Below are 22866 nucleotides of genomic sequence, written 5' to 3' on the forward strand. Positions count from 1 at the left end.
TTCTCAAGAAAATTTGCTGGCGTGGGCCTTTTTTTACTATTCCCGTCATTTTTTAATAAAGAAAGTACCTAAGGACTGCAATTCCCTGGCAATCCAGCTAATGTAATTTAAAATTTAAGTCGAATTAAATTTCTAACCTCATTTGTGTATTCAGGAATTTATTTCTGAAAGCGGCGTTATTTTGGATTGACAAATTTTGATGGACTTCAACTCTCGTTCCTTTATCGTAATTTTTAACGAAAGTGCATCTTAAACGCACCGTTTAAGATGCACTGAAAAAAATAGGGTTTTTTTAATTCAATTGTTTTTATTTTATTTTTTTTTTTGTTTTTTTTTTTTTTGTTTTTTAGAAAAATTGTCCGTTTTTCATTGAGGATGTGCAAATTTGTGTGGATGAGCGTCGGGAATCTTCTCTTGGTAGCGGTGTTCCCGTTTTTCCGCCAAATAAGGCTATTTTTGTTGATCCCGTCAGTCCGTTGGACTTCCCGTCCTTTGAATCATGGACTTGGAGCCAAAGATAGAGATGGAGGTCGTCCGAGTGGGAGCGCAGCTGGTTCAACTGGCCATCGTTAGTTTTATTTTTGTTCCGTTTTTTCGTCTAGTAGTGTTTTTTTAGTATTGCGAGTATTTTGAAAATGCAGAAAAATATGAAGTCTAAAATGTCAAGTTGAAGGTTTCAATACAGAAATCAAAATCCAAAAATTCCGTATCCCATCAAGAATGTGCGACTTGATGTGAGTGAGCGTCGGAAATTATCTTCTGTTAGCAGTTTCTCGCATGGCGCCGGTGGAAATTGTAAGAGTGGGGCTGGTTGGAGTGGCCGTAATTATAAGTACAATAAATTTTTTTTTCTCTAAAGAAATATTCTAGAAAGGAGAATTTTTGGTGCAGAATTGGCATTTGTTGGGGATGAATTACCTGAAGAAGGTAGGTAAAGATGCAGTTGTGAAAGGTGCAGAATTGGCAATTGTGGGGGATGAGGTACCTGATGAAGGTGGGGTTGGAGTTGGGTTGGAGATAGAGGAAGCGGTTAAAGAAGTCAATGCGGAAGAAGACGCTGATAGCAACGCAAAGGAAGGAAAAGAGAGGGTGGCTGAGGATAGCACTGGTGGAAAAAGGAAAAAGCCGAAGAAGAAAAAAAGAAAGAATAATTTCACCAGAGAAAGATGGCTGTACGTACCTGTACTGCCTGTGGCAAAAAAAGGCCTCACTGAAGATATCTGCGTCGAAGCAATTCGGTAGGTTGAAACGAAGTCGCTAGTTTAATATCATACTATTGTGTTATTAGTATTTTTTTATTTCGTTTTATTCGATCATTGCAGATCATCAATTAGTTAGCCATCCTCAACCGAAAGATTCAATTTGGTTAAAACATTGTTTGTGAAGTAAAGGAGACTTTTCTAACTTTGCACACCTCCGGTTTTTCTCCATCAAATCCCATCCCAATCAGTATAAACTTGCCAAATCATTTTTTGATTCATCGAAAAGCAGGATAACAAAAACAATTTTTAAAAATTGTATTCTTTGTTTTTACCTCTACCTTTTTTTACTATTTCAGACAAAATTCCCTATATTTGTATGCATTTTGAGAGTTGGGAGATTGTTGTTGCGTTGCACGATTTAAACATATGCAAAAAAATATTAAGAACAGAACTATTCCAACTGTAAGTATGCGTCAACCATAGTTGTTGCGTACATCATGGTATACACCCAGTGCCCTATTGCGGCTCTTAGCCAAACTATGCTTTACTTTGTCCTTGTCTTCATTTGTCTTGACTACTGGAAAATTGATACCATACAAGGATATACGTCTGCCTAGTGGAAAACAACAAAAGGTACGCTAAGAATCAAGCAAAAAAAAAACAAAAAAGTTGTGTATAGCTTACGCCAAATGTACAACTTTTAGCTAATATGCACCATCATTCAATCAAAAAGTTAAAATGTGTTTATAATTTTTTTCGAAACATCTTTCCTATCCATCGAAGTTATTTTCTTGCATGGGAATATGACGAATCCCCCCATTTTTAGCTCTTGAGAAAAAAAAATTTCGAATTTGTTTAGAAAATATTCATAAAATTATGAAAATATTTTATTTTTAGCAATCATATGATGATGCATCTTTTGTTGCCAAAAAATATGGCTATTTCCTAAGTATTTTTTCTTTTAAACTTTAAAAGAACTTTTAACTTTCCTTTTTAAACCACTTTTTAAAATTGGGTGAAGTTAATTTGTAAACGAGGGTGTAGAGACAAGGGAGTGAATCCTATTAAAATGTCGAATGCGTATGATTTGTAGATTGTCTTTCTCTTGGTCGAGGAAAAAAGAAATAAAATTTAGCTCTAGCCGTTCAAACTTTATTTGAGTTGCAATGCAACACGTAGCGACAAAATGAGACTTAATACACGCAAAAGGAGGGGGGTGTTCTTAATTCATTTGTGGGTACTGTATCTCACATTTAAAAAATGGCAAAATCACTAATAATTTTGATTCGACCTTGAAACTTCCTGACAATAAAATTTATGTTACGAAATTGGGACATCGAAGTAACACAAAACCGGGGTTAATTCAATGTCTTTAAGATGAACATGGTTGAACTGCCAAAATTCGAGTACCGTTTACTTTTTCTAAAAAAAAATCAATATTCATGGCAAAATGGCGTTATTGCTGATGAGGGGCTGTTGGATACCTACAATTAATGAAATACATTAATAAACAAAACACCATTCAATGTCAACAGCAGAGGACATTTCAATCCTTGGTACACGGTCGGAGCAGTTGATTGATTTCTCCGCAACGTCCGCATTAGATTTGCATAGGACGTTGCGGAGTGCATTCACTTCGACCAATCGAAATCATTTTTGTCTTTTTCCTATGTGCAAACCTCATGGGGCGAGCCAAAAAAAATTGTTGTTCACGGCACCCCTTCACACAGCAACGCGCCGCTAGTGTGTCGGCTTGACCCATACCTTTAGATACTGATAACTTATTAGTTTAATTCAACCCTCGCAGCGAAGTAAAATAATTCAACTTCATCTTAGTGGTTTTAGTATATATGCGACTTCAAAACGACCAGGTAGGCTATTAATCCTTCATCAGTTGAAAGAAAGATACAGCGTTATAACGAAACATGAGAACTAGAAGAGATAAAACTCTCAGGTCTGCCAAGTTTGACAACCGCAGAGGAACATTTTCACTTTTTTCTTATTTTTTATTTTACATTAAGGAATATTTTTTTATATTTTTTTTATTCTCCTATTCTCCTAGTCATACTTTAAACAATTTTGATACTATTGTAACTATTAAAGCGAAAGCCGGTGTCAGTCAATTGTCAAGGTAATCAATTAAGCGGAAATTAAAATCTTCTGTTTGTTTTTGTTTTTAAATCAAGAATTACAGCTATTAAAGATCTTTATTTTAACCTCTTCACGCAAGTCTACGCAATGACCAATTAGCAAAAATCAAGCATCAGCTTATGAGGTATGTTATCATCTATCCTGGAGAATGGTGGAGATTTTTATTGTGTATATTTCCGCATATCCACTAATACCCATTAAAAAAATATGCCACTGTAGAGGTAGTTTGAAAATTTTATGATCCGAAGTCACAGATTGAATTGCCGACTGTCAACCATCGAAAGACACAGTCACTAGGCCCAACGAGGAAGTGAAATAAGTGCCTTTTTTACTTCCAAAAAGAGCATAAGTGGCACGACTTTGACACTTACCTGGTTTGGAAAATGATGTGTCAGCATGATGACGACAAAATCGATTACTTCCAACTCGACATAATTGGTTATCTATTATCTCTAGAATTGGATAGAGTGATAATAAATTTAAATGCTGATCTGTAATATTTACATTTGCACACGGCCAGATGTTCCCGATCAATCTCGTCTGACGCTGAGCCGTCGGATTTGTAGTTTGCTGATTTTAACAAATTTGCATAGATTGCTTATGCTACACATTGGACTGTTCACGGTGGCACCACGAGTGATTCTTAAAATTAAGTTAAATAAAAAGAAGGTGAATCCCTATAGGAAGATATACCGACCACCAACCAACAACACAGTGGGGTTTTATCTGGTGGAGGACGAAAGGCAGTCGAAACACGAAGGCAAGTCCATCAATGACTATGGCTTATTTCAAAATTCAGTCCATGATGGATGACAAGGTAATTGCCGGTCAGTTGGATTTCGGTTGCAGTAAACCATTCTGGTCGCTTGCCTTTCACCTAGTCGAAAGCAACGTGAAGAAGAAATAGGAGAAAAAGAGAGGGAGAAGGAGCATAAGAGTGAGCCAGGCCCGCCATCTTTTCCGCACTATGTCATGGATGTGAATTTCTCGCTGTTCCCAAGGGGCAGCGAAAACATGTGGTAAAAAAAATTTCCACGCCAATATATGCAGTAAGTTTTTTTTGTTATGAAATTCTACAGGAATTTAACAAATCTGCGGGAGCATTTTGAAGCGTTTCTTACCAAACTAGATTTCTAAAACAATTTGCCCGGCAATAAACTGCCCCAAATCTTCCTCGGCCAAGTTGGAAGTTTTTCCAGTTGACTTAATTGGCACGTGAAAGGTATATATGTGATGAGCATCAACTAACTCCACAGTCGGGCGCCTAAATTCTGGGTGGTTTAAGGGACATATTTTTACTGGCAAAGTGTTCAAATTCTCAAGTATTTCCATTCTTTTTTTGCAACATATCACAAAGTTTCTTATAAATATGCCAAGGATTTGCGGGCCATCTCAAAGAAACTGGTGCCCGAGTACTTTTATTTGCGTGGGGAGCTGAGTTAAAGGTATAGTATCCCCTAATCCTGAGTAAGTGGTCTAGTATAATTTGTCTTCGTCCCATTTTAAAGTCCAATTTTAAAGCCGGAAATAGCAGCATCGCATGGAATCAGCCCTTTATTTACAGAACGCCGAGAAATTGGATGCTACGTTCATAACTAAATAGAAGTTTTCCATTTTTTTCATTGTGGTGGTTAAAAAAATCCGCACATGTTTTTGTTCTGTGGGTTTACAGTGGTGGGTAATTTGGAATGTGTTACATCAAACGGAGTCCATTTATAAAAGATAAAAAGAAAGAAGAAACCTTTTTCGCATAAAGATTAACTTTTTTAAAAATTATACAAAAATGCATATTAAACGCATATAGAATACATGCACTTTCAATGGACTGACTACAAAAGTCAATAAATTTTAAATGTTACACACATAACAACCTCTAAAAAACATTAAGTCGATTCTTTTGAAAGCTATGTCAAAAGATTCTTCACATTTTCATCAGTTACCCTTCTCGATTGCTATCTCCCCCAACTATCGAACGTCATTTACTTTATAATTAGCAAAATGTTTCATTTTTTGATCAAACAATTATTTATTTTTTCAAGATACAAGATTCCAATAGATATAAAAATTTTTAACAGTTTTTTTGCAAATTTTCAGCTTCTCACCCCGCTGCAAGACAATCTGAGAGATTTGATTTGATGAGATTTGACAATCATCAGCATTTTCCCCCTTTTTTGCCATCTTCTCGCCATCTCCATGTTTAATACACGATCACTCGCCTTCGGTAAACAAGGGAAAATAATACAATGCGGAATGCAGATTGGGATAGATAAAATCACTTTTAAAAGGATGAAGCCTTTAAAAAATAGAAAGTGGTAATATATTTGATTAATATATATCTAGAATATTAATAAATGAAGAAATATTTGACCTCTTAGCATTAAAGAAATGAAAAATCTGACTGAAAGAAAAGAACAACATGATAAATGGGTACATAATCACAATAAAATGAAGAAAAACAATACTATGAGGCGTAAAAAAGCAAAATAAAAAGAATATTTGAAGATGGATGATGGATTGAACGGAAAAATAGTAAAACAATTGTAAAAAGAAAATAAAGATGTAAATATCGTTATTTTAAAATTCGAAGACAGCTTTATACATATTTCATTGTTATGATGTGGTTGCTCAACGTAGGAAAAGTGAAATTGGCTGCTTGCTTGTCCAGCGCGTAGTCATTCGGGATGGGTGATGATCGGTGAAACGACGGGAGTCCTCAGAAACTGGCGGCACTAAAGTATCGCCCATGATGCTGCTAGGCAGACTAATGAGTGAGAACTAGGCTGATTCAACTAGAGAGGCTGTAACTCTAGTTCAATTATGGCTTTACGTGTCTCCGGTGGGCAGATAAAACTAGAGCCCGCCTGAATATATATGCCAATTTCAGGTTGTCAATCGTTGTTTGAGGATGAAGCCCAAACTATTTAATCGAAAGGCATCTACTAACAGGGCTGTTGGGAGGCCTGGGTCGTAGAATGCTAATTAAGGGATTATCTATTTCCCAAATTGTTGGCATAGCCAAAAGAAAGAACGAAGATCGATTGTGTTGGAAGGCTGCGGGAACTCGCAAACCGCTATTGGGAGAGTGGGTTTGGGACAACAACATTGCTCCGATTACTTTAACCCACAAACACGCCGGTGTGTGATGCAAATATCGTCTTATTTTGATTTAATCATACGTTGTGATCGTCCGCAATGCGGAACAGCAGACGGAGGATGTTCTTCGTATGTAAGGAAGAAAATAATGATATCCTCCATGCATGGCGCGGTGTTGGGGATATGACCAAAAATGTCGTGAAATTGGCGCCCGTAGTCGTCTCCGGCGTTCGAAATACCCGTCGGGAGTCTTATACTGGGTAGCCCCTCAGGGGTTGAAAAAGTTGTAAGGGCTATTGACTCTTCGTCGAACGCGCACTGGAGGTAACGTTTGAGGGCGTCTACCACGGTGAGGAAGATCGGTATTATTATCACCAACCATGAATTGGAGCCTTATGTTGATTGCAGCTGGATTAGTCGTTTTTTACGTTACACGATTTAAAGTCTTATCAGAAACTTAATTGTTAATTACGGTGCTCTGTAGAGAGAAGTGGCGTTCTAGAAAACTAAATATCACCATAATAATTTTATCAAAAATGTTATGTTTGTAGACTAAACCTAAAGCTATACATATCAAGTATACATACGAAGAAATTATTTTCACTTGTTCTAATTTTGCTTGAAAAGTATGCGGAGGCAAAGGCAGGTCTTCTGGCTGAGCTTTCTCAAGAAGATATTGCTCTAATTATGTACTGCTGGACATCATTAACAAATTCCAGTTACATGACTAAAAAACCGCTTTTTTTTTAATTCGAAGCTCTAATTAAAGTAACACAGACCGCAGCCAAAGACGTTCCTAGTGGATGAGACCATTCCCGTTTTGAACATCTCCCTTTTTTCCCTATTATCTCTCATCCCCTGAATGCGAATTTGTTTCTTTGTTTACACGGAAAGCTTTCCCCTCCCCCCCCCCCCCGAATTAATAATAAAGAAGTAAAGACATCATCGAAAACATTGCTTGCTCCTTTAATATTACTGATGTCCTTTGTGTTAACTTACTGTTTCTGCTTACTCACGCTGCGTTGCCATGTAAAAAGATAGGAAAAACAGACTCCGAAGAGCCTACAGATATAATTTTTTCTCAAAATTTTTTGTAGTGATTTGGCTACGCTGTTTTTTTCCTCTCTGGTTAAACTAGACAGAGACAGAGAGCCCTTCTTAACGCTAGTGCGTATATATTTCTGTGTATCGCTCTCAGGTTTTTTTGAGAAAACAATTGCATTTCATGAAATTTAGTTCGCGTTCTCCATTTTAATTGTTTTTTTACATAACTAGTAACTAGTCAAAGTAATGCCGTTTGGTCGGCTGTAGCAGACTTGAAATTTCAAAATTTTTATCGAATTTTGCTTTTAGTTATTTTCGCAAGATTCAGTTCTTTTCGAGTAACGAAATCGTTGCCAATTCCTTTTTAAGTATATAGTCAACACGCAAGCTCATTATGAACCCAATGATTGATGGTTTTACCCTTGCATAGAAAATAGAAAAATTATTTCGCAAAGGCAACAAACAACAATATCTTTCCTACTGTTTGTACTCACTTTCTCAAAGAATTTCTAAACTGCGCAGTTTTTTATTTCTCATAGGTACTTAAACTCTCTACTTCTTCTCAAAAACGAGAAACGAAAAATATTGGCATTGACACATTTAATTAGTGTAAAAATAAGTTTTTACAGATTGGGTAACCACTAATTAACAATGGGAAAATCAAAATTATTATTTGAATTTCGATGGATACATGGCTTTGTTAGGATAAAAAAATGTATCACATATCAGCTGTATCTGTATCAATATCTTAAAATTAAATATTTATTTTTAAAATTCCTTTGAAACTTGAAAAAAGGAAGGAGAAATCGACCCAAGATAACGGAAATCTTTCTTGGATTGAGGATGAGGATTCTTTCTTTCTTAAAAGATTAAATATTTTTAAAAGACAATATAACAAGTAATAAAGGACAATGCTCCATACGAATGAATTTCCGGCCTGACTTCGTTGACGAGGGCAATCATTCAAATAGCAACTCTGTTGAAAATATGATCACCTAAAAGGCTTCATTGTATTTTGCCTAAAAGAAATCATTAGTTACTTGGGATTTAATTGATTGTCCAATTTATAAAAAATACAAGAAAAAATTGAATATTCCCTTCAACTTAAATGCTATAGAGAAGGTGAAACATACCTCAATACTGTGACAGCATCTGGCAAAAATGTGCAAGGAAATGAGATCGAGAGTACAAAACATAGAGAAATCGGGTTGTGTAATCATATCCAATGTTTCTCTCCATCTCTCTGTCGCGTTCTTTGTTTTGCTTTTCACAGAATTCAATAAATTTGGCACTTATCAATTTAAATACTTGTTGTGCCGGAACAACCGAGTGGAAATATGCTGGGATACACCAATAGTTGATACCAACACTAGTTAAGGTTTTGTAAATGTACTCATTCTCGAACTCACTTAAATAGTAGCGTTTCACAAAATCTCCCTCTCAGATGAAGGCGGCCATCACTGGTGTTGGAGGAAACAAATTCAACGGCGGTAATCCCAAGTGTTTTTGCCACCGTATTTTAAATAATTGAAAGTATCAACAAATTACTCGTTTCCCTTTTAAGTACAGTATCCTGCACAGAAATTGGGACAGCGATTTTTCTTTCCAAAATCACCTAGTGGCGTGTCAGAAAAATTATAGTCTTTGTTTTTAGAAAAAGGCTGTAGACTAAAGAAATTGATTTACTTTCCAGACCAAGATAAAGGAAAACTTGGTGAAAATCGGAAAAAACGCCCTTTTTAGCATTCCAGACTGCCTCGTTTCAAGGTGAGACGTAGCCTAGAGTGCTTAAAGAGCATATTTTTCCGATTTTCAGCAAATTCCTTTTTTTCTTGCTCTGGAAAGTGCATCATTTTCCTCAACCTTCAGCCTTTTTCCAAAAACAAAGAATTAAATTTTTCTGACCAGCCGCTAGATGGTTTTGGACAGAAAAATCGCTGTCCAAATTTCTGTGCAGGATACTGTACCTAAAAAATGCATCTAACAAATACGTATATATTAAATTAATTATTCTATTATTTACTTTGTCACTTTAAAATTCGTTCAAAGTACCTCTTTTCATTTTCTTTTGAAACCCTGATCTTACGAACATTACTTGACAAATACAGGCTAGATTTGTGTGTTTGTGGTTGACATAAGATTTGTCTACAAGTTCGTTCACTTGATTTGCGCAGCAGTATTTTTTAGTATAGAATTTGATCTTAAAGTTTTCCTTCTGATTTTGAAATTTATAACACAACAGTATCAATATAAGAAATTGCAAGTATTACAGATATCAACTTGCGCTTCTCATTTAAAATTCCTTATTAACACATTTTTCTCGGATAATTTGTTTAACCATCTCAAGGATTGGGTATTCTCCAATGACTAGAATGTTCATAACACCCAATGTAATTTCGCCAAACGGATAACGAACTGAAGAGACTCCTTGTAGAGTGTCATCAACCTCAATTTCCAGTTTCCAGAAGTTGTTACTCTTTCGAATAGCCTCTAAGAACCAACGACAAATCTTTAATGATGCAAATCTCTTAAATATGACTTAAAACTTCTTTTGCAAATGAAAGTAAGCTAGGGCAATCCATTTTTATTTAACTAACAAGAATCTGATATCGAAAGCTTAGAAAATAAACGATTAGATAAATTTTTCAAACAGTCAGGTAATACATTATTTGGAGACATGATTAGAACATTATGTGATAACATGATGAAAAGAAGATATACCATTTTTAAAATTGGTTTATTTAATAGTTGGATGATTTAATTAGCTAATTCTTAAAAGCGTCGGCATTTTATACAGTACCGTTTATTTGTTTGCATTTTCAAGTTATCCAAATGCACTTTTAGCTGTTACATTAACTTAATAGATAATGTCCAACTTTAGAGGTAGTTTCGTTTACAAGAACTGGTCTCTGCAAAGTATAAATGATACTGTGGAATATGCAAACAAATTAAGCATTTATATCACCTAGCTGGTAAAAAAAAACAGAAACCTAAAGGGAAATATTTGATGCCGCTTTGATGTTAACAGCGTCGCCCCCAGGGAGACTGGTGAACCTGAATGAAAAGTGAAAACAAGTTGACGTGGTTTGGGTTGGAGTATCATGCCGCAGTTTTCAGGCCTTTTCTGTACTGTTTACACACAACCACTAGAGACCTGGAAACAAATGTATCTTATTTCAACGTCGATCTAAAAAACATAATTCCATTCAATTCATTTTACAGCAGGTCCTGTCCATTCCAACAGCAAACAAAGTCAACGGGCCTCGGCGGCTTTGTTTTCTCGGGGTTTTGCGAGGGCAAAGAAGACGCGGTAGAATTAGAAAAATTGTGTTGTATCCAAACCAGCAAGGCTTTTTTCGTGTGTTCTTCATCTTTATTCCGATCTTCATGAAAGTTTTTACCAAATATTTTAATAAAATTTGACGAAAAATAAAATAAATATATAGTCCTATAGTTTTGTTAAAGAATTTTCTTTTTTTAAAGTACCATTGTTCTCTTAGTCGAAATTTTCTCAAGTTAGGAATTGTTTAAAAGGATTTTATTTCATTTTATTTCATCTTACGCAAAACAGAACGCCGCCGTAAAGACTGAATATACGAAAAGGTGATAGTGGTTTCAACCTCTACTTAAAAAATTGGCCAAGGCAAGACTTTCTTTGACAGCCACAAAAATCAAGTTGCGAAATCAAGATGGTTAACACGGCTTATTATAACTTTAATTTCAATCAGAAAAAATTGTTTTTTTGCAAGAAAAAAATCTTTCAAAAATGGTATTTCGGAAATCTTCTTCCTCTGTGTTGGTATGTCTCGAAAGGAATTATAAGGTTGAAGAGTCTTACATGTTGCGTTGGGTTGGTCTCCCTCATAACGTCAGCCTACAGCATCGAGAAGGGGGTGGTCACCTCAACAGATCCTAAAGGCAAAAAGTGGTAAATGTTGTTTTCGCGAGCGCTAGGTGGCTTTTAGGATGAAGGCCGGCGTGGATAATCGCTTAGCTTAATTTTGTCTAAGTCTAAGTGCATGTAATTTCCTCACTGTCAAAATTGTGTTTTTATAAGAAATGTAAAGGCAGAAAATGTATCTTTAATGTTTTCCCCTGAGCAAGGTTTACAATTCTGCTGATTCATCTGGCTAACTTTATTGTCAGCTCATTTCCTTTCGTAAGGTATACTTCATTTTAATTTAATCCAGCAACTACTTAGTTTAAAAAATATTCAGGCAGAGTTTGTACTTGGTGACCAAAAATTCGGGGTTCCTCCTATCTATCTTTTCTTCTTCTCGTATGGATTTAAAGTGCAAATGATAAACAAAGGATTTGCAACCTTCCAATGAAACACTTTATTTTCCGGTGAAACATTTCTATGTGTCATTGAAGAGACGCGTGAAAAACTCTTTGTGCTGCAGTACACCCCATCAGTGGTCTAAGGATATCTTACTTCAATCATATATAAACTTGAGGTCGAAGAACTGTCGTCTGCTAGGGCTGTTTTGCTCGTATCGTCTAAATCTGCTAAATCTTGAGAAAATTTTTGAGCATCCGCAACTCAGAATTGTTGCGCTGACCACGCGGATCAGTCATACATTTTTACCAAGACAGAGCCTGTACTATAAAAATCACTTACTTTTAGGGTTTTATTTTATGTAAAGTAAATAGCAATATGGATTTTGCTATAAAACTCAAATCCCATATTGCTGTTGCATGTTGCACATTAAAATAATGATCCTTATTTTGATTGATTTCGCTAAAGTAGTCATTCATCCCTGGCATCATTCCAGATCATTCCAGTCAGACAGGGCTTATCGGGCACACCGAAGACTTTTTTATGAGAGCGTTCAATTTCTGAGATAGAAAAAAACTCATCGTAACTTTCTGGTTCAACGACGATTGCACTAATGTCATGCCATGCCATGTAAGTACTTCTCCGTCGAAGAACTTGAAATGATGGTTTTTGTATGCGTCCTTCACTTCATTGCCTTTTCCCATTATTTCCAGTTGGTGGCTCTTTAGATATTCTTCCCATTTAATTTATTTCATCATGAGTTGGCGAAAGATGAATAGTTTGTAATGATCACTAAAATACGGAAATCTTTCTCTGGTGAATGGAAAGCGTTTTTAGTGATTATAGCGGAAAGTAATTTTAGAAAAAGTAATAGTTTCCAATTCAAGAAACTTGTTTTAATTGTATGAGGTGAAGATAAGGATGAGAATGAGTTCTATTTGTAATTATTTAAACTACTGTATGTATACTGTATCTGTTAGTCATTACTTGTGACTTTAAAAACGAAGGCGTCTATAGGTAGTAGTCTAGACTTAAACTTTTGTAAATTTTTTTTTAGTTTTCCTTTACCTTTTTGGCTCTTTTTCTCTTGTGTGTGTAATAGTGTCCTGTAACAAGGTAATTATGACTAATGTACACCGGTTGTTTTACGCACATATAGTTGTGTGCTTTTATGTGTTCCTTGCACTTCCATACAAGAAGCCTTGCGCCAAATGAAATAAAGTTCGTTCATTTGTTCATTAACAGGTTATGGGCCCAGTAGATTCAACATCTGAAAGACAAGATGGTCACCATGCGAGATGTCAGTAATATTGCCAAGTTCAACGGTAAAAATCTACCAACGTGGAAATCGGGTAGTTGGGTCCTATTCCAACAGCACGACTTGGTAAAATTAGTTGCTGGAGAAGATACACCCTCTGTTGAGGTACTTCATACAGCGTATAGTACACATTCTAACAGATGTTAATTAATTCCCATTTAAACAAAGAATGCCAAAGGAGTAGCTACCAACACTGCTGTCAGGGCCGCATAGATTGAGAAATACCTTCTCGCACGCAGTTATTTCATAGCCACGATTGAAATTACTTAACAACATTCATTGGTCTATTGCAATACAGCAAATAAAATCTGGCTACGTATTTCGAATCAAGAATGCTGCAGACAACGAACATGCACTTCAACAGAGATTCTTTGAGTACCGCTTCCATCACAAAAACGATGTGATGTATCATATTACTGAGATTGAAACTATTGCCAATCAACTTCGAGTCATGACCGCACCTTTTTCGGAGGGCCAGATTATGATAAGATCATCAGTACTATTCCGCCTAGCTATTGAGGCTTTATTAAGTCATGGGACAGTGTTGCTAAATCAGACCGAACTATTAATTCCTTGACATTTTTCCTACTGAAGGAGGACAGTTTGGCGAAGTAATGGAATAGAGGGAAGATGGACCACCAAAACGCTGCATTTTTCACACGAAATTGGCCATCAGAGAAAAAGACTGACTCCCGCGAACCACTTGGTCGTGGACGTGACAAGAGCGGACGCGTCTGATGGAAAGGTGATCATTTTGGTAGAAGACAACATCACAAAAGGGTCTGCACATACCACAGATGTAACCGCCCCGAACACACCATTGAAGTATGTAAAAGACTCTTCCTACATATCAGCAACATGCACATCGAAATGCTCACATGAATGGTTTGTAGATTCCGGTGCAATTGAACGCATGACTGACCAACGCTCATTCTTTAGATCTTTTATTCCAATGCTACATGATAGGCCGTAAAAGGTATTGGGCCATCTCGTCTCTATGTACGCGACCGTGGAATAATTGATTTCTTTACTACAGTCAATAGAATCGAAAATACTTTTACAGTAGAAGACATCCTCTATGTACCTGGCCTAGGAACTAACCTCCTTTAAATCGCCACAGTAATCGACGTGGATCTATCGGTGCACTTCATTGAAATTCGAGTATCCATCTCCAAGAATCAGACGACTCTAATGGTTGCTGCACCGATAAGCGTCTTTATCATTTGGTGATTTGTCCACAACTTTCCACAACTTTCAACAATTTCCGACTTCTCTGAATGGTGCCATGTTTGTTTTCTCAAATATGGGTCTGAAGTGCCAGAATTGAATCTGAAAGTGAATCTGGTGTCACCTCAACGGGCAAAAAACCAGAAACGCCTCAACTACCAATAGATCCAACAGCATCTAATCCACCAGCAATGATCCAATCAGCTCTCAGCACAACAGTACGTGTCTCAACATATCCATTGAGGATACGCCAACCTGCACGCCAATTGAAGTCCAAGCAGTCTACCATGACCGAAGAGCTATACGAACTGGACAGCTTCGTAGATGCCATGCAGTCAGCTGACACTTCTCAATGGGAAGCAGCATCAAAGATCAGTATTGCTCGGTAATACCGAACAAAACATGGTCTATATCATAATTACCCCCTGAAAGCAAGACCTTAAAGTCTTGTTGGGTCTTCAAAATCAAACCAGGAGTACGTGACTCAAGCCCTCGCTAAAAAGCAAGGCTGGTTACCAAAACGTTCTCACAACTTTCCTGAATCGACTACGGGGAAACGTTCTCACCTGCAGTAAAATAAGACACACTGAGAATAATTCTATCTTTTGTCGCTGCACAGAATTTAGAAATGTAACAGTTGGACATAAAAACTGTGTTTTTCTACGGAGAGCTGGGCGAGGATACTTATCTCTTACAGCCAGAAAGATTCGTCATTCCTGGCCAAGAAACATTAGTCTGCCGTCTACACAAGACCCTCTACGGGCTCAAACAGGCGTCGACAGTATAGAACACTACCTTCGATACCTTCGAAAAAAATTTTGGACTACGCCAAAGCAACGCTGAATCATGCCTATACATACGTCATCACAAAAAAGAAAATTTATCCCGTAGCTATCTGGGTGGACGATTGCCTTGTAGTCAGCAACAACAAGTCCCTGGTGGAAGGAATCATGGGTGTGCTGGTCCATTCGGCAAAAATTTGGCTTGCCGAATCGACACTTGCGGAATCGACATTTTGCCGAATCGCCGTTACAATTCGTAAAAATTTTAGAATTGTTTGTCAAATGTAAAATGCATAAATACACATTAAAACTTAGTTGGACATCTCAAGGAAATTGTATATTATTTTCATACAAGCATTCATATTATTTTGACACATCATTTACGGAGAAGGAAATTTTGAGGACAATTATTCACTGAGGTCGTCTTTGTCATCATCATAGCATCTTGCATCGTTTAGATCGTTGATGACGCTATCCATATTTCAGAGACTTTGTTTAGCAGTTGTTTGCAAGAAATGGATGCTGGATAAGACTCCCGGGTTTTGTTGTAGGAAGAACGTCGATAGTTGAGGCTATGGAGAATCAATGGGTAATAGGGGGTGTATGGATCGAGTTAGTAGTTTTATGCTAAGTGGTGTGGTATAATTCAGGGCTAATGCATCAGAACAATGTGGTGTGATGTCAGCTAGATTGTTCTTAACTAACGTTGGTGCGGGACTGAAGACGCAATAAGGAAGGCGTCCACGATTTCAAGCCAAGGGCCTGGCCGGTTGGTCTGGAATTAGAGCTGTTTCGAAGATGATGGAACGTTCGGGCTGAAAGATGTTGAAGATGTTAGCTTCAAGCAGGCACGTTCACCAAATGTAACAGTAAATTACAGGCAGTAAAGACACGTGTTGAGGTGACATTCCACTGACAGATGCGCACTGAGGTTGCTGAAACTCAGAAGTAGAGAAATAGTCATGCCGTCGTCTGGTCGACGACGAGTACGTTGATGCAACGCAGAAACATAAGAGTGGGACTCTGTTCTCTTTTTCATTCTCAGTTCGTACAGTCTGATGTATACTTTGATACAAGTGTTGATTCAATACAAATTACTGAATGTAAGTAATCCTAAATCAATTTAGTCTATCTTCCATTAAATGTGTTATTGAGCCAAAAGAGTTGATATATGTCTGCACAAACTCTAACAGGTTATGGGCCCAGTCTGACGATTATTTATCATAATTATACTCTAGAATGGCGACTAACTTCTCATTAGAAGTGATTAAACACACGAGGAAATTTGATGGAAAAGACTTTACTACCTGGAAACACAACATGGAGATGTTGTTCCATCTAAAGAATTTGAAAGCCATCGTTGAGGTAACAAACCCAATTCTTAATATATCGGAAGAGAATAATGCATTCTGACACTACATTCTTATTCTTTGTCGATATCTGTAGGGTGAGCATCTAATGCCAGTCCAAGAATTTGAAGAGAATGTAGCACACCCTACGCTTGTCAATGGTGACGACGTAGATGATTGGAAAATGAGAGATTGCTATGCAAGATTCCTCATCTTTAACAGCTGCGATGAAGTTAGAAAACTTGCACTACTTAACAGCAGAACCTGCCACGAGATGTGGACAAGACTGGAGACTCAATATTTACAGCGAGCTGCTGATAATAAGCACATGTTACATAGAGATTTTCTCAATCTTCGACCGACACCCAGTCAAGATATTATGATCCACATCACAGCTCTAGAGTCGATGACCACTGAACTAAACGATCTAGGTGTGAACATCACCGAACATGACTTAATTACCACAATCATGTGTAGTCTTCCTGCAAGATTTGGATTCCTATCATTTTCTTGGGATAATGTACCAAACAACGAAAGAACTATGGACACTCTCCGAGCAAGAACCGTTTCAGAACAACGACGCATTGACGTAAGAGTTGAAGAAGAGAGAAGCCACACTCCATCCCATGGAGCAGAAAGCAATACTCTTCAAGCATTTGGGAGTCAAAGAGGATCATTCAGTTGTGGATTTCGAGGTGGAAGAAGTCGTAGTAATGGACCACCACGTGATTCGATTAATAGAGACAATGTAAAGTGTACCTATTGTGGAAAACCAAGACACTACGAATTTGAATGTCGAAAACGGATTGAAGATCAAGGTGAGAAGCAACCCTCTTTGCCAAAACGATCAAACAACGATGGAGAAGGAAGTGGATCTCAGCGACGAGTTGATTTCTCTCTCATATCCGTTTGCTGTTTGTCAGCAGTTGAACTTGATGCTATTGTTCTAGACTCTGGAGCTACAAGACATATGAGTGGAGAACGTTCATTCTTCACAGAACTAAGTGGCATCTCACCTGGCAGTTGGCCGATTAATTGTATTGGTGGTAAACTACCTCATGCTGTTGGAATGGGAACAATCAAGTTGACCACGAGTGTAAATGGAGCAAACGTGAACGGAGAATTGAAGAACGCTTTATACGTTCCTGGACTGGGAGTGACCCTGATTTCGATCGCTTGCCTTTCAATCAGTGGTTATGCTGTTTTCTTCAGTGGTCTGAATGCCATTGTTGAAGGAGATAACACAATCATCATGACAGCTTTGTAAGAATAGCAAACTACGCCATCTATCAGTCAAGAAGGAAACTTCCTCTCTTGACTGTTTAGCATCAACCCCCTCTACTCTCCTATTCTTTGTGACTTATGTCAAAGTGCTTTTAACTTCACTTCTTACTGTGATCTCTCTCCCGAACGGACTGTAAGTACTACCTGACAGATATTGTATGACATACGTGGAATAAGTTTAAATAAATGCCCTCAGTTAACTGCACACATATTGTATTGGTTTATTTAAACTTCACAGGTTATGGGCCCAGAGTTACGTAACTTAAAGTATGTCTAACGAATCCACTACCGAAAGACGAGAGTTTGCTCGTTTCAACGGAATTAACTTTCCACAATTCCGCTATGCCATCATGCTCAAGCTTAAGGTGCTGAGACTAGAGAACATTGTCCTAGGCACTGAACCCAGGCCTCCTCAGGTAACCAAAAGTTCTCTCGTGTTAAATATTAAAACTTTGTGTCTCTAGTGTGGCCAGTCGAACCATACTCATGTGGCCAGTCCAACTAAGTCTGTGCAGCTCTGAATTCAAAAACTGATTGTAAGGCACATGTTAATTCATCGTGCAGTCAGAACACAAGTCTCAGGTCACTTATGTGAATGAGCAAAACTGATTGTAAGGCACATGTTAATTCATCGTGCAGTCAGAATGCAAGTCTCAGGTCACTTATGTGAATGAGCAAAACTGATTGTAAGGCACATGTTAATTCATCGTGCAGTCAGAATGCAAGTCTCAGGTCACTTATGTGAATGAGCAAAACTGATTGTAAGGCACATGTTAATTCATCGTGCAGTCAGAATGCAAGACTCAGGTCACGTATGTGAATGAGAAAAACTAATCGCAAAGCACGTGTTGATCCAACTGTGCACAGAAAATTTTTGTTTGTGACTTGAGATTAAAACAAAAGCAGAAGTCAGCATCTTTCTCTAAATCTATTTTTTGTTTTGTTCAAAAAAGTGAGAAAAGAAAATTAATCTGACATCTATCCCGTCTACAGGTGCTGGGTCCAACGGTGGAGGGAGTAGCTCCTGTCACTAATCAAGCTGTGATTGAAGCGTGGGTGACCAAAGATCTGCAAGCCCAACAATTGATCTACTACAACATCGAGCCGACCTACCAGAGCTCTATCGAAGGATCTGTTACTGCCCAAGAAATGTGGCAAAGGCTACTGGCTGAGTTTGCTGATGTTGCAGCATCCAATGTCCGATCACTTCTCGGCAAATTCCACAGCTACAGGATGAATCCAGGTGAAACATTTCAAAATGGTGGCTGTTAATTCAAAAAAAATAAAACTCTTTTCTCCCCAAAGACCACAAGGTCACTACCCATGTCAATGTCTTCAGACAGATGGCAGAGGAGCTTAGAGGTGTGGGACAACCACAGACTGTTGATATGATCCTGTCCAAAATCATCCAAACTCTACCCCCAAGCTATGCTGTGTTCGAGACAGTGTGGGGTGGTCTACCAGCGGCTGATCAGACCCTGGCTAATCTAACAGCCAAACTATCGGAAGAGGAAAGAAAGCTGAATGACAGAAGTAACGGGACTATAAGTCCCCAAGATGTGGCTTTCTTTGCCACACACCCACTTAGACTGAAGTCCGCGGCTGAAAACGCATTGGCAACGCGGTCGAACAACAACAGCAGAGGTAACAAAGCCTGATTATAAAATATTCTGTGGACACTAATGCCTTATAAGCAATCTGTCTGTTCAAATTGCCAGATCAAAATGTACGGAATGAATATCGAAATTCTAATTATCGAGGCAGAGCATCGAACTTCAATCCCAACTATCGTGGCGGCGGCAGAGGTAGTGGCAACAACGGCAAAGACTATCGCGACGGGAACAGAGCTGGCAACTCGGGTCTGCCCAATCGTGGGGGCTGCTGGTCATGTGGCAAGCCTGGTCACAGAAACTACAACTGTCCAGACAAGAAACAGGCTGACCAGAAGGAGGCTCGCGGTACCACTCACAACAAGAATCGCGACTTTGACCACGAACCGGACAAGAAAACCTTCGCCGGTTTGACATCACTGTGTCATCTAGTCCGGCGACCCGAGTACATCTACGCTGACTCTGGCGCCACTCACCACATGATGAGCAACCGGTCCTATTTTGAAAATCTTCGTGAGATACCTTCGGGCTCGTGGACCGTGAATGGTGTTGGCAACACAATTCTTCATGCAGCCGGCATTGGGACTGTCCCGATTCACTCCTACGTCAATGGAAAAGTCCTGGAGGGCGAATTAAAAGAAGTTCTCTACGTCCCTGAATTGGGTGTAAACCTTTACTCGATCGGTCGTGCGGCCGACTTAGGTATCAATGTTAACTTCAGCGGTGACGAAGTGGAATTTACAAAAGACGGTGCCGGATTAATGGTCGGTCAGAAGCTGGGAAATTCACTTTACCATCTGAAAATTGTCCCAAAGCTCATCGATCACAAAGAAGAAACTGCCAATGCTGCTGCCCATGGTGAAATTTCTCTTCGTCTTGCACATCTCCGTCTCGTCCACCTCAACGACCAAACCATCATAAGACAAAACCGAATTGGAGCCGTCAAAGGATTTGATGTCTCAACTAGGAAATGCAAAACCGACTGTGTATGTGAAGGATGCGCACTTGGGAAGATGATGCGGTCTCCATTTCCACCTGGTAGAACCAGAGCGACAGAAGCTGGTGGTATAATTCACACGGACGTTGGCTTTGTCCCTATCCCCACCACAAGACGTGAAATATGCTACACAATCTTCAAAGACGACTACTCTGGATGGACGTCAGTCAAATTGATGAAAAGAAAATCTGAAGCTGCTGGCCATCTTCTTAACTTCATTGCCTTCGTTGAAACCTCGACCGGCAACAAAGTGAAAATTGTGAGAAGCGATCAAGGCACCGAACTCGGCAGCAATCATTTGAAGACTAGACTGGAAGAACTCGGCATCGTCCATCAAACATCATGCAGATACACCCCACAACAGAATGGTGTGGCGGAAAGGATGAACAGGACCGGGATGGAGGCAGTCCGGAGCATAATCTATACACGCTCAAACAAAATCACCAACATGTTTGAACAAGCTCCCAGGTCTGTGCTGGAGCTGTGGGGAGATTTTCTGATCGGCGTGGTGTACGTTCTCAACCGTGTTATCTCTTCCACCTCCACAAAAACGCCATACGAACTTTTCTTCGGCACCAAACCGGATCTGAGTAATCTGCGAGTGATCGGCTGCCGAGCCTATCCCCACACACCTGATCAACTCAGAAAAAGTCTGGACCCAAAATCGAAGCCATGCTGGTTTGTAGGCTATGGTGATGGTCAAAAAGGATGGACTGTATGGAACCCGACAACACGGAAGTATACCACAAGTCCCAGTGTCCGTTTCGACGAAACGCTTCTCATCACCGATGTTCCAGAGTCAAAAACAAACCAAACCAACATGTCTCCACAAAATTTTGAACCGTTTCACATTGTATCCACAATACTTGGACTGGTAACCAGCTGATATTCATTCAATTTTTTTTTAAATTTGTTTCTTAAAAATTTTTTTTTCTCCTCCGTCTCTCTCGTCGGGTGTAATACAGGATGACGAGATCGAAAATCCCCTACCAAACCAAGTCAATGCTCCTGCCATGGTACCAATCACGATCAACCGTGAAATCGATGTCATTGAGCCGAACGAAGACCAGGATGGTAGCGACGACACTGATGACCAAATATCGTTCGTAACGGTCGAAGAATTATCTGAAAATGGATTGATTGACGACTGGGTACTGGATCATAGCCCATCTGGTGTTTTTCAAGAAGCTGACGTGAATCCTGAAGCTGAACCAATAGAAGTCGATGATCAAGCGCCAGTGTCACCTGGAAATATTCCTGCACCACCTGCCATGAATCCTGCCCGGCAAATCCAAAGTCTACCTGGGGAGGAGCCACTGACACTTGGCAGATGGCGCGATGGTCGATCAAGCAGAGCACCTCAATATAGTGCGAGGTACAATGAGTACAAAAGAAGTCTGACAGACAAAGCGGATATGGTGCTTCTCGATGAGTTTCGTACAAACGAATTAGCCCTCGTTGCCGAGCCATTTGAGCCTCAGAGTTATGATCAAGCAGTAGCCTCCGATTGTTCTGAAAAGTGGATGGCGGCATTCAAAGAAGAATTTGACTCTCTGGAGGAGAACAACACCTGGAAGCTAGTCGAAAAACTGCCTCCCGGATACACCGCTATCAACTGCAAATGGATTGGAAAAATTAAACCAGGTTACGAAGGAGTGCCGGAGAGATACAAGGGACGTCTTGTAGCCCTTGGTTGCCGTCAAAAATTTGGCCGTGACTACGACGAAGTGTTCTCTCCTGTCGCTCATCAAGAAGCTGTCAAAGCAACACTCGCTGAGGTTGCGTACCGCGGCCTGCATGCCAAACAAATCGACATCAAAACGGCGTTCCTATATTCACAACTGGACAAGAAAATCTTCATGAAACAACCTCAGGGCTTCCTTAAAAAAGGAAAAGGATCATGGGTATGTGAGCTGCAAAAATCAATTTACGGTCTTAAACAAGCGCCCCGTCTTTGGTACCAACTGCTGGACCGAGTTCTTGGAACCTTCTCTCACAAAGGCAAGCACTTGGTAAAATCTAATGCAGATAAGTGTGTCTACGTGCTCAGAGATCAAACTTTCATTTTAATTGTAATTGCCCATGTCGATGATCTGTTTATGGCAGCAACTACAACGGAAGCCCTGGATGCACTTGCCAAGCATGTGTTTGAGCAATTTGAAGGACGAAATGTTCCCCCCACTCGTTTTCTAGGCACGGATATTACGAGAGACCTAATCAACAAGAAAATCCACCTAAGCCAGCAGCACATGATCGTGAAATTGATCGACCGATTTGGTATGGGAAACTTGTCTCCTAAATTCATCCCTGCTGACCCATCCAAAAGGCTGAAACGGTGCATGCTTGCATCGGACACGTTCAACTTTCCGTATCGAGAGGCGGTAGGAGCCCTTCTCTATCTTGCAATCTCCACCAGACCAGACATCTCTTATGCTGTTGGACAAGCAGCGAAACATTGCCAAAATCCGGACTTGTCACACTGGGAAGCCGTAGAACAAATCTTTGCATACCTGATTGCCACGCATGACTA

The 22866-nt window shown here is 39.1% G+C and overlaps 1 protein-coding gene across 1 annotated transcript; it reads left to right on the forward strand.

The window, feature by feature from the left end:
• The first annotated feature begins 16416 nt into the window (after positions 1-16416).
• On the forward strand, positions 16417-17712 carry LOC124311919. The gene is made up of 2 exons (XM_046776284.1): positions 16417-16461; positions 16543-17712. Exons 1-2 carry the CDS (start codon positions 16417-16419, stop codon positions 17710-17712), a joined length of 1215 nt encoding a protein of 404 aa, XP_046632240.1.
• The last annotated feature ends 5154 nt before the right edge of the window (positions 17713-22866 follow it).

Source organism: Daphnia pulicaria, chromosome 8, assembly GCF_021234035.1.
Source record: "Daphnia pulicaria isolate SC F1-1A chromosome 8, SC_F0-13Bv2, whole genome shotgun sequence".
NCBI lineage: Eukaryota > Metazoa > Arthropoda > Branchiopoda > Diplostraca > Daphniidae > Daphnia > Daphnia pulicaria.

Excerpts from the sequence above, each read along its gene's own strand:
- LOC124311919 (XM_046776284.1), top strand. The coding sequence starts at position 16,417 with ATGGAGATGTTGTTCCATCTAAAGAATTTGAAAGCCATCGTTGAG. Across the intron at positions 16,462-16,542 it reads ATTTGAAAGCCATCGTTGAG|GGTGAGCATCTAATGCCAGT; the intron begins GTAACAAACCCA and ends CGATATCTGTAG.